This window comes from Callorhinus ursinus, unplaced genomic scaffold, assembly GCF_003265705.2.
Source record: "Callorhinus ursinus isolate GAN/ISIS: 27379988/994484 unplaced genomic scaffold, GSC_fseal_2.0 scaffold4, whole genome shotgun sequence".
Taxonomy (NCBI): domain Eukaryota; kingdom Metazoa; phylum Chordata; class Mammalia; order Carnivora; family Otariidae; genus Callorhinus; species Callorhinus ursinus.
In genome coordinates, this window is record NW_027397066.1 from 152,009,178 (window position 1) to 152,021,922 (window position 12,745).

Consider the following 12,745-nt stretch of genomic DNA (forward strand, 5'->3'; position numbering starts at 1 on the left):
GCGTGCGTGCAAGTGTATCTGTAGGATAAATTCCCAGAATTGAATTCCTGGGTCAAAAGGTATATGCATTTAAATTTTTTATAGATATTGCCAAATTGCCTTCCATAAGAGTGGAGCCAATTTACACTCTCGCCAGCAATGTACAAGAGTGCCTTTTTCCTTAAGGATTTACCAACAAAGTGTACCATCAAAGTTCTGGATTTTTGCCAATCTGAAAAATGAAAAATGGTGTTTGCATCCTCCTCATTATGAGTGAAGTTGAGCACCCCTTTATATGTTTAAGAGCCAATTGTACTTGCTTTTCTATAAACTATCTGTTTATAACCTCTGCCTATTTTCTAACAGATGTTGGTGTTTTCTTATTAATTTCTAGGAGCTTCTTATATATTAGGGACAACAGTCCTTCACTTATAAGTTGCAAATATTTATCCCAGTCTGTCTTCTGAATTTGCTTATGGTAATTTTTGCCATGAGAATATTTTTACTTTGATGTGATCTAATTTATCAATTTTTTAAGTCTTCTGATTTTCAAGTCATAGTTGGAAAGGCCTTCCTCATCCCAAGATTATAAAGGAATTCTCCCATTCTCTCACTTAAACTGTTTCATTTTCACAAGTAACTAAATGAAAAAACAGTACAGTAGTTAAGATCACAAACTCTAGAGCCAAATAGCCCACATTCATGTCCCAGCTGCACCACTTACTAGCTATATGACCTTGGATAAGTCACCTAACCCATATAGGCCTCAGTTTCCACATCAACAAATGGGGTTAATAATAATTACTACCCCAGGGGGTTACTGTGAGGATTAAATGTCTTAGCAAATGTAAAGTAATTACTAGAGTGCCTGACCTACAGCACACACCTAATAAGCATGAGCTATTATCATAAAATATCTGTTTGGGAACTTATTCTGGTTTACGAGGTAAAGTACAGATCCAACTTTTTTTTTTTTCATTTTGGCTACCCAGTTGTCCCATAACCATTTATTATTGAATGCTCCATCTTTTCCCCACTGATTTGAGATATCACCTTTACGATATACTACATTTCCATATATATTTAAGAATTTCTGATCTTTCAGGCGCCTGGGTGGCTCAGCTGCTTAAGCGACTGCCTTCGGCTCAGGTCATGATCCTGGAGCCCTGGATCGAGTCCCGCATCGGGCTCCCTGCTCGGCAGAGAGTCCGCTTCTCCCTCTGACCCTCCCCCCTCTCATGTGCTCTCTCTCTCCCATTCTCTCTGTCTCAAATAAATAAATAAAATCTTAAAAAAAAAAAGATTTAAAAAGAATTTCTGATCTTTCTATTCTATCCCATTGACCTACTTATTCATGGACCAGTATCACATTGTTTAAGTTATTAAGCTTCACTTTTGCTATGTGGTAGGACCAGCTGCCCCTCTTTGCTCTTCTTTGACAGTTACTGTAACTCTTCCTGTTTATTTTTCCATATGAATTTTTTTAATTAATGGGTCTGTTTCTAGAATAAAACAAAAAAAATTAGTACTTTTATTAAAAGCATGTTCCTTTATAAATTAACTTATAGGGAGAACTTATATGTTTCCTGTTCACTCTTATCCAAGAACCTGGTATGTCTTACCATTTGTGCAAGTCTTCTTTTGTGTCCTTCAGTAGCATTTGAAAGTTTTCTTCACTTAGGTCTTGCATATTTTTTGCCAAGTTTATACATAAATTTTATCTTTTTTGGTTGCTGTTATAAATGGGGTGTGTTCTTCCATTATATTTTCTAACAAGTTGTTTGCATAGAGTAAAGCTACTGGTTGTTGTCTAGTTTTACCTTCTCTTTTCCAATTTGTACATTTCTAATTGCCTTCTCCTATCTGACTACATTAGCTATCACTTACAAAACAATGTTAAATAATAACCAATTACCCGGAATAGGCCTAGTCATGCTTTGATCCACTTTAGGCAGCCTTGCAAAAGCTTCACATTGAAGAATTTTGAAGGTTTGAATCTTATCTTCTTGCAAAGTAGAAATCTACTAAGCCACAAGTTATAGAAAGATGAAAATTTTCTCAACACCAAAAAAAATAATCCAATTTTAAATCGGACATAAGACATGAACAGACATTTCTCCAAAGAAGAGACATATGAAAAGATGCTCAACATCCCTCATTGTCAGAGAAGTGCAAATCAAAACCACAATGAGATACTACCTCACATCTGTTAGAATGGCTAAAATCAAAAATAAGAAACAACAAGTGTTGGTGAAGATGTGAAGTAAAAGGAACCCTCATGTACTGTTGGTGGGAATGCAAAGTGGTGCAGCCACCATGGAAAACAGTATGGAGATTCCTCAAAAAATTAGACATAGGGGCACCTGGGTGGCTTAGTTGGTTAAGCATCCGACTCTTGATTTTGGCTCAGGTCATGATCTCAGGGTTGTGAGTAGTAGGAGTGCCCTGTAAAATTGTCTGAACATGATGCTTTGAGAGGAGGCAACTCTTGGATGACATTTCTTCTAGAAAAATCATTCTGTTAAGATTTCCTAAACAGAACGGGATCTTTCTGGTATCAATCTGGGTCAATTATATTTGCCTAAAAATTATCTATTCCATCCAAGTTTTCAAATTTATTTTCAACGAGTTAGTATCTTATAATTCTTTAAGTTTTCTACTTCTATTTACTCCCCTCTCAGTTCTTATTTTATGTATTTGTACTTTCTTCCTTTTTTATTAGATAGTATATAAATTTTATTGTTACAGTTCAATTGTTTTCCAAGAAACCACCTTTTGGATTACTCATATTGTTTTACTGTTTTTCTATTTATACTTAAAGTTCTTAAAAGAGTATACTCTGAGCAGGTGTTCTACATCTCTTCCTCTTGCCAGGAAAAAAAACAACAACAACAACAACACAGTAATACAGTGAACACTACCTAAGAATATAGGCCCAAGAAAGCAGAGATTAAATATGAGCTGTCAATGTTATCTTGGATGATATCTCCAAATCCCAAACACCTGACCAAAAAACCAGATTAGCAATATTTCCAAAATGCAAAAAAAAAAAAAAAGGTGCCATACAAAATAAAAACTGGGCTTTTACAGTAATTAATTCACTGGAAATAAGATTAGTTCTAACTATAATAAACTTACATTTTAACAACATAGGTTTTCAGTATAAGCCTTCCACCTCTTGCCTATCTAGCAATTAACTGCCCAACAATTCAGTTCAACAAGCATGAATTCCACTTTTCCCCCAGTCCCAAAGTTCTCTGAGTATTGCTTTACAGCCAGGCACTGAAACAGAGAGAGACCACCACCACATATAAGATCAGGTAAACTGCTTGTATGCCCTGCCAGCCAGCCGGTGCTGTCCAGGACCCCCTACCAACTTCAACAGGGTCTGCTTCAAATGAGCCAGTCCAGTCCAAGTTTAGTCATGACCAGTCACCCAAAATAGGACTATTCATCTTTTCATCCACTACAGGTAGCCTGGGAGAAATTTAACACTACAGAAGTTTGAAGGACTGAATCTTACCCTCTTGCAAAGTAGTAATCTACTACTTGGCCACAGTTTATAAAAGGGTGTAAGTTTCCTTCTGAATACCAAAAAAAAGGTAGGATTAAAGCTAAAATGATAACTCTTCACACCTAAAGTATTTGGTAATAGGGCACAAAGACAGAGCCTAGTACTAGGCTGAACCAAAGACACTAAACAGGCCTTATCTTCTAAAATCAAAAGGTGATGCTTCTGTCACAGAACGTTTGAAAGTCAGGGTACAATTAACAACAGGCAGAGATAATAAGGAGTGAAGGGCTACTAAACAGATTGGAGGTTGGGACAGAGATGAATTTGACTTTCAAAAAAATAATACTTAAGTCCATAAGTTTCAAGCTTACAGCCACCAAAACCTACCAAGGAGGTAATACTGCCCATTTCTGGGCCAGTCAGAACCTTTGGCAACCTGTCAAGGGAGGAGTTGTACCAGGAGTGGGGACTGGAAAGGCCACAATCTAAAACTGAAGTATTTGGGCAGGAAAAGAGTTAAAACAGCTGAGCAATAGGGACATACACATTGCACATGCACATGCATTGTAGGCTTGGCCCTACACCAAAAAAAGCAGTTTACTGGTCCAGATACAGAGATGTATGCATGGCTACATAAAAAGACCGAAGAGCCTGGAAGAGAACCAAACCCTGAGGTTTTCCACTAGAGATACTAGGTGGATGTGACAAATCATTGGCTCGTTTCTGTCATATTGGTTAATCTTTTACCAAAAATGTCATTTATGTATCAGGTAAGTGATTGAGAAGACTTTGGTTAAGATTAAGCAGAACTAGGGGCGCCTGGGTGGCTCAGTCCTTAAGCGTCTGCATTCGGCTCAGGTCATGATCCCAGGGTCCTGGGATGGAGCCCAGCATTGGGGCTCCCTGCTCAGCGGGAAGCCTGCTTGTCCCTCTCCCACTCCCCCTGCTTGTGTTCCTTCTCTCGCTGTGTCTCTCTCTGTCAAATAAACAAATAAATCTTAAAAAAAAAAAAAAAAGATTAAGCAGAACTACATTTTGGTCAAAGTTGATCTTGAACCAGTTTGCAAATCTGATCAAGATTTTTGTTTTCAAAAAAAAAGATTTTTGTGTTCATTTGTTCTTTTTTAGATGTCTGGGAGGGCATACCAAAGAGACTATAGTATGTAAAGAGGAAGTTGAGTACAAGCTGGGGGTGTTCAGCATTGAAAAAGCACTGCCTTTAAGTATCCATTTATGAATAGTGGTTTGTAAAAGAGAATTTATTTTTAAAATGAAGTTTAAAACTCATTCTCTGAATTTGAGTCAAAAATAAAACTTTTAGGGCTGACCATGAGGTGGAGTTGAAGTGAGCGGGGCATAGGAAGCCAAACTGCTAATGCAGTTGGAGAAACAAGTTACACAGTGTCAGTTTCCAAACTGCCCCACATTCAAAAAACCTATCTTTTCCAATCTCATACTGATACTGAATACTGTGTATGATATGCACACCCTCACTATGACCTCCTCCTATAACTCAGTAATTCTTTATGGAAAAGAAAAACAGAATTCCCAGGAATTTTTAAATGCAGGCTTTATCTTGGCATTGAGCCATATGTAAAAGACTAATCACCATTTAATTCTCCAACAGCTCTAAAGCAGTGGTTTACAAACTATGGAGTGTATTAGATTCACCCAAAGGGTTTGTTTAAAACACTAATTGTAGGGACCACGCTTTGAGAAGCACTGCACCAAGATAATGGCAATGGTCCTTGGTTGGTGGACCTGGGATGTCTGCGAACCGCTACCAGTCTGCGACAGAAACTGAAGTTTAAGCTTTATGCAAATAACTTTTAAAGTAGTTTAACATTACTGGGCACCCAACCATGTGATCATTTTTCTGGCTTTTTTTTTTTTTTACTGTATTTTCCAAAAGTTTTGGTATGAGGTTAGAAAATTATTTTTAAGTTTGTAAAGCACAGCTTTAAAGCGACACCTCCGACTACTGATACCGGCAGACCCGCGAGCACGGGGCCAGAGGCAGCGCCTGCCAATTGGGAGAAACCGGGCACTCAGGGAGAATAATGGAAGCCTGAGGATAATTCTTGCAACCGGTACAGTGGTCTGAGATACAATTTCAGAACTGCAGTTTTCATCGTTCTGTATCATTCCATTGCTTCCAGTGACAACACAACACGGCACCATCGCTGAAAGTGGCCAGTATCCCAGCGGACCGTACATAAGAGAAAGAAAAAGGGAGGCACAGAAGCCGGGACTGAGGGCTCACACACCTGTGAGAAAGAGCGGAAATCGGGTCAGCGCTTTTCCTACCCAAAGTTTGGAGCCGCCGGGGTATTTGCACTCTAGGTGAGTTATACGAACATATTAGATTCCATCAAAGTGCTTCGTGCTGTTTTAGGGGGTGAGAAGCCAAACAAAGAAAAAGCTACGACCCCTCCCCACGCCCCCCGGGTCGGAGCCTCTCCGCGCCTGCGCAGACCCCAGCCTAACTATCCACCAGAGGCCGGCCCTCGGCTCTCTTCCGGGCGGGCAGAGGACGCGCAGCCACCGGGCGCTGATGCGCATGCGCCACGACAATAACAGAGCCTTCTGCGCGTGCACGCGTCCTTACCCGTATAGGGGATCGGCTCCTTCCGGCCCGGCAAGGCCTCCTGGGGGCTGACGATCTTAGAGGCGGAGTTGCTCATTCTCGAAACGGGAAAGCGAATGTGGAAGAGCTGGCCAGCCCTCCTGGTGGCTGAGAGCATGGGCGGGCGGCTGGCCGAGAGGCCGCCAAACGGAACGGCGCGGTCGAGAGCGGAGCCGCCCCTGCGGAGTGGGCAGCTGGCGCCCGGCTGCGGCACCCCGGTGCACTGGGCCGCGCTGCGGGCGGGGGTCAGCTGAGGCCCGCTTGCGCTGCTGGCTGTGGCCACTGCCGCCCCGGAATAGAAGTTACCTAAGGCTCGGGTCAGACCGGCAGTAACTGAGGGCGTGTTCTCGCCCAGGGGTGGGAGGGGAGACGGCGGGGGGGTGCCTGGTCCTAGGAGGCACCAGCGAGTCTTTCTGGTTCGGCTTCAGTACAAAGTTCCCAGGCAGAGAACAAATGTACTAATTGCGATACGAAAGTACGTGAAGCGGCAGAGGCCAATAATAATAATGCCTAGCCTTTGATTTTAAAGTTCGTACCCTCCTTAAAAAACCTTAGCAGTTATTCAGTGTGCCCAATAAGATATAAGACAACCTACTTTACAGGCAGCTAGAATGTATGAGTATTTCCACTGCAGCCATTATAATGATAAATTATCAAAAAGATGAGTATCCAGAATAAAAACTAAGCACAATTTTCAAAAAGTTCAGAATAGGGAAGATAATTCAAAATAATGTTTTATGTATATATACACAATACATATATACACTGATAAACCCATTTTGCAGGAGGGAAAATAATCAAAGCACTAATACCACCAGTAGCCCAGTTTATATGCATTTAATGGTGCTGTTGGATCAGTCTTGTTTCTCAAATCGTGGGAGATAACATTTGTTCCTGTGACAAATTTTCAACCCGAAAAATAAGGTAGGTGGGGCCAGATGGGTGACTTGGGAGTTCCATATGTGAAATTTTGGTTTCACACAAATGTTCTGCCAGAATGGGCAAATAGTCTCATGAGGGAAGGAATTTAAGATTAGCACCCACAGAAATGAAAAGAGTTTGACCGGACCTCCCCCATGAGTGAGTTGCCCTTTTTTTTAAGGTGGTCTCGACTATAATAGGACAGAAGGATGGCTCTACTATATTGTAGAATATGGTCAGACATGTAACATTAAAGTTTTTATTTTGTAATTTTAGATTTCCTCTGGGCAATTTGCCCCAGTTTTTACTTTTCATTTATTTATTTTTTTAATTTATTATTTATTTATTTATTATTGTTTTTGCTATGAGGTTATGCAAAGTAGTTTCTACAGGCCTCTCCTGAAAACACTCCAAGATGTCCCTTCTACGCTTGGTCACTGCTAAGCGCTTGAAAAAATAAGCTTTTCTGTCAGAGGAAATATTCTGTGTGTGTGTGTGTGTGTGTGTGTGTGTGTGTGTGTGTTTAATTATTGCCTTTTGATACTGATTTTCTATGTTTTATGGTTAATTGAATGAAATTAAACAATAACAGCAACTAAGAACTGAAGAATTTTTCACCTAAGTACTTACATAATATTAAGTGAAAAAACACAACAGAGCTGCAGTATGTATATATATGTACTCTGTAGTATATATAAAAATACATGTATCTCCACTTGTGCACCCACTGAAGAAAGACCAGAAAAAAAATAATGGTTGCAGTTTTGTTGTTCAAGGTAATGTCTACTGATTTTCACTTTCTTAAAACGTTCTGCATTGTTACAGTGTTCTCAAGTGTTCCAATGCCTATGTTATTTATAAACAAAAATAGTTTTAAAGGAAAAGTACCTTGGTTTATTTCAAAGCTTGTTTTTTTTTTAAAGCAGTGTTTTCTTATCTCATTTACCAGAATAGTTGCAAGAAAAGTTACACTGAGGTTGGTTGGTTAGTTGGTTTAAGGAGAAAATAAAATATTCCTGCCTTCAATGATGCCCTTTTCACCACTAGGACTTCCTTTTCTTCAGACCCTCCTAATCCCTTCTGAGCTCCAAACTGAGAGTCTTTTTTTTTTTTGGTCCATATTCCCCATTGGGCACACACTGCTTTGATTTGTTATTTTTGTGATTAGGCACTGGTTTTTCAACAAATTCTAACAATGTATGTTGTTTAGGATGCAGTGTAAGCATCCTCTTAGATATGAAAAAAAAAACCAAAAATACAGCAGTTTAAACAAAATAGAAGTTTCTCTTACATACAATCTAAAAGTAGGTAGTTAAGTGCTGATAGGACCATGTCATTTCTTCCATAATATCTCATACTGAATTGGCTTACATTAAGTTTCCTGTGGTTAGTATTGGTTTAATTGGGCCAAAACCCTTACTTCGATTAGCAAAAGTTTCTTTTCCATTTGTTCAAGAATGGCTCCACCTTGGCCTTTGGAGACAAGAATACTTACATAATACTCTATTCCAAATCTAGGCCTCAGTTTTAGTTGGGATACAGATAAGGTTGCTTTAACAGAGACCCAAAGATACTGTATATGAAACAAGATAGTGTGTTTTTTTTTAATTGAAGCATAGTTGACACACAATGTTACATTAGTTTCAGATCTACTGCACAGTGATTCAACAAATCTATAGTTAAGCTCACTGCAAGTGTAGCTACCATCTGTCACCATACAATGCTTTACAATACCATTGACTATATTCCCCATGTTATGTCTTTTATTCCTGTGACTTATTTACTCCATCCCTAGAAGTCTGTACCTCCCACTCCCCTTCACCCATTTTACCCATCCCCCGGCTTCCTCCTCTCACAACCATCAGTTTGTTCTCTGTATTTATGTGTCTGTGAAACAAGATAGTTTTGTTTTTTTCTCTCCTATACTGGTCCAGAGGTCAGTTGTCCAGGAATGGCAGGTCAGTGCTGCTATCCTCATACATAACCTCCATCCCAGAACCTGCCATCACATCTGTATCTTAGCCCTGCCAAAAGGCAGAAAGGAAAGGGATATACATCTCAGTACTCCTGGGAGTGAGTCCCAGATGTAGCACTACTCACTCATTCCATTGACCTGATTAGAGACATAACCACATCTAACTGGAAGGTGGGAGATAAAGTTCTCTAGCTGGGCAACCATGGATCCAGCTAATACTCAGCAGTTCTAGTAATAAAGGAAGGTGAGAATGTACATTGGTGGACAACTTTGTCACAGTCCGCACCTTTGGCCACCCAGATATTTATATATATGCCCATCTTCTAACAGAACATACCCTATTCCAAAGGGAGAAAAGCCAAAGTTCCAAGTAGTTATTGCATCCAGCTCTTAAGTCCATGATATGAAGATGATACACAGTCTGTTTCAAGTCTGAATATAACTCCTCATGACCCAGTGACCTACTAACTAAAAGATGAAGTATCTTCCCCCCCCCCACACACACACACACCCTCCGCCATATACCTGGTGAGGTAGGAATATGAAAAATTATTTGGAAAAAGAATGGAGGGGAAGTAGTCACTGGTCCATAGCCTAGCAAAATGTTGCAAAAAGGAAACTTCAAAGATTGCCCAGGTGGTAAGTAAATTCTTAGTTAGATCCCATTTCTGCTCTCCAGAAGGAACTCCTCTGTTGTTGGATTTGAAGTTACTGGCTTTACCCTCTGGGAGGTTCTTATCCATGATCCTCATGATTGCATCTGAAGAGTATATTGACAAGTATGCCTTCCTGAGAGGATACACATCTTTTTGTGCCCAGTTTCTTACTGGTGCAGTTCTGAGGGACTTCAGGGTCAAATGCACACAAGTATTGGCAAGCTAGACTTGTAGCTTTTTGTCAGCTCCATTTGAAAAGTTACTGAATGTATTTCTGGTTCATTTGTTCCTTTTACAATTCCTTGTACAAATAACCGCAGCTAAAGATCTCAACTAGTCATATTTCTTATGTGTAATTACTCTTCATTTTCATTTACTAGGCTCTGTTTGTCCCATCCTTTATCTATTAACTTAATTACAGTGCCCTTGTAGCCAGCAAAAACAGAGGGTTTGGTTGGAAAGGCAATCCCCTTAATAGAATCTTCACTGCTTGGCTTCTATCATCTGGCAGACAACACTTTGCTAATGGCCCTTGAGAAGGGCTTTGGGTCACAGTTTTATCTTCTGCTATTGGGAGTATAATAGCTTTTGGCTTTATCAAAACTAGAAGGCCCTAAATAACCACCTTCAGTCAATTTGTATTACAGACTGCAGGCAGAGAACTTCAATCTTAGCAGAGCTTTATTTCCCTTCATCTCTTAAAATGGCTAGCTTCTACCTGAGTTCATCTTTCTCAAAGGATTTTCCGGAAGGAGGCAGGCAACAGACAATACTCTCTCATTGGTCAGAGAATCATCCCTACACTTTTTCTGTACCATTTTCCCTACAGTTACAGATTCAAAGAGCATGTGGTTGGCCTTCTAAGATATTGAGTTGACAATTTTTTGAAATGTTTTACAGCAGCACAAAAAAGATCACCAGCTTTTCAGCCTGTAATATCTGCGTCCTTGTCTGCCACCTACCATTAAACCAATGCCATATAGTTTAGGCTAATGTTATGATGTCTACAGAAAAACTACTAGAACTAGTATGTTGATTTAGCAACACTTTAGGAAACTAGACCTATATACAAAAATCTATTGTTACTATATTTGAGAGAAAAAATGGAAATTGAAGTTTTTGTAAAACACCATTTAAAATAGCATCCAAAAATATTAAGTATTTAGAGATAAACCTGACTAAAGATGTGTTAGACCCGTATGTGAAAAACCACAAAACATTGCTAAGAGAAATTAAAAGATCTAAATAAATACAGAGATATACCATGTTCATGGATCAGAAGATTCAGCATCTAGGTATTGTTAAGATGACATTTCTCCCAAAATTGATGTATAGATTCAATGAAATCCCAATAAAAATCTCAGCAGACATTTTTCTAGATATTGGCAAGCTGATTCTAAAACTCAAGTGCAAATGCAAAGGACCAAGAGTAGCCAAAAACTGAGGAGTTCAGCTCAGGGCCAAAATCCTACATGTCATCTTTTAGGCCCAACCATAGGCAATTACAAAGGCTTTCCCCAACAGGTCGTATAAGGGAAAACTGCCCTCCTCACACTTGGTGCACAGGCAATGAATTGCAGTCTTCTGGAGGGAATTGCAGTCAAGGTCTTAGGACTTAGGCCCCACCCCACAGGAACCATACCCATAATCATATCTGCATTTCTAGCCCAGGCATCTCCATTTGGAAGCCTCCATGAGTGGTTTCTCCCTCTCCACACACCAGACTTTTGTTCAGTCTCTTCAGCAGGGAAACAATTTCCCCCACTTGTCCTGCATGTCATCTGATTGACCCTTGCACCCAATGTTATTCCATGTGGAAAAATGGAACAGGAGCCAGCACTTTACATTTTGGTCTCTTGCCTACACTATCACAGTAAGTGAATAAAGACTTGATTGTTACTTTCAGTTTTGTTTGTTGTCCTAGTTGACTACCCCAACACCTGATAGTGTGACACAAAATAGTATGAAAAAGAACAAAGAAGACTTACACTAACTAAGTTCAAGACTTATTACAGAGCTACAATAGCCAAGAAAGTGTAATATTGGTCATAGGAGACAAACAGATTAATAACACAAAATAGAAAGTCCCAAAATAAACCTACACCTATGTATTAGATTAATTTTCAATCAAAGTGCAAAGACTGTGTCTTCTAAAATAGTGACTTCTAGATTTCTAAAAGAAAACGTAGATGAAAATCTTTATGACCTTAGAGTAGGCAAAATTTCTTAGATATAACACAAAATGCATGAGTCATAAAGGAAGAAATCTGATCAATTCTATCAAAATTAAAAACTTTTGTTCTTCACAAGATACTCTTAAGGGAATAAAAAGATAGCTCCAGATGGTGAGAAAATATTTACAAATCACATTTCTGATAAAGGCCTTATATCCAGAACATATAAGCCTAAAAATTCAATAATAAGAAACAAACAGCGCATTTTGAATGAGCAAAATGAGCAAAAACAGACACTTCACCAAGAAATATATATGGATTACAAATATGCACTTAAAAAAAAAACTACTCGACAACATTAAGGAAATGCAAATAAAAACCACAATAAGAACCCACTACACACTCACCAGAACAGATATAATTTAAAAGACTGACCATACCAAATGTTGATGATGTGGGGGAACTGGAACTCTCGTACACTGCTGGTAATAACCCAAAATTATATAACCACTTTGGAAAACAGTTTGTCAGTTTCTTAAGTAGTTAAGCACTCATCTGCCATATGACCCAATCATTTCATATGAAAGCATGTGTCCATATAAAGTCTTATACTCAAAGGTTCATAGCAGTCTTATTGTAATAGGCAAAAACTGGAAACCACCCAAATGACTATCAACAGATGAATGGGTAAAGAAATTGTGGTATATCCTTACAATGGAATTCTACTCATTGGTAAAAGGGAGTGAACTATTGATATCTCAACAACACGGATGATTCCACTATACTGAGTGAAAGGAACCAAACTAAAAAGAGAGTAAAAATCTCATGATTCCAATTATTTAAAATCCTAGAAAATGCACACTAATCTGTAGTAACAAAGCAGATCTGTGGTTGCCTGAG

The 12,745-nt window shown here is 39.1% G+C and overlaps 1 protein-coding gene across 2 annotated transcripts in view; it reads right to left on the bottom strand.

The window, feature by feature from the left end:
- The window catches only part of MSRA (methionine sulfoxide reductase A), a 439,748-nt gene extending 433,299 nt beyond the window's left edge, over window positions 1-6,449 (bottom strand). The window contains exon 1 of one of the 2 annotated variants that reach the window (XM_073892526.1): window positions 6,102-6,449. In XM_073892526.1, the coding sequence (XP_073748627.1) occupies window positions 6,102-6,237 (136 nt within the window). In that variant the 5' untranslated portion in view covers window positions 6,238-6,449. The remainder of the gene's footprint in view (window positions 1-6,101) is intronic. The other variant, XM_025873759.2, reaches the window with a different exon arrangement.
- Between the last annotated feature and the right edge of the window lie 6,296 nt (window positions 6,450-12,745).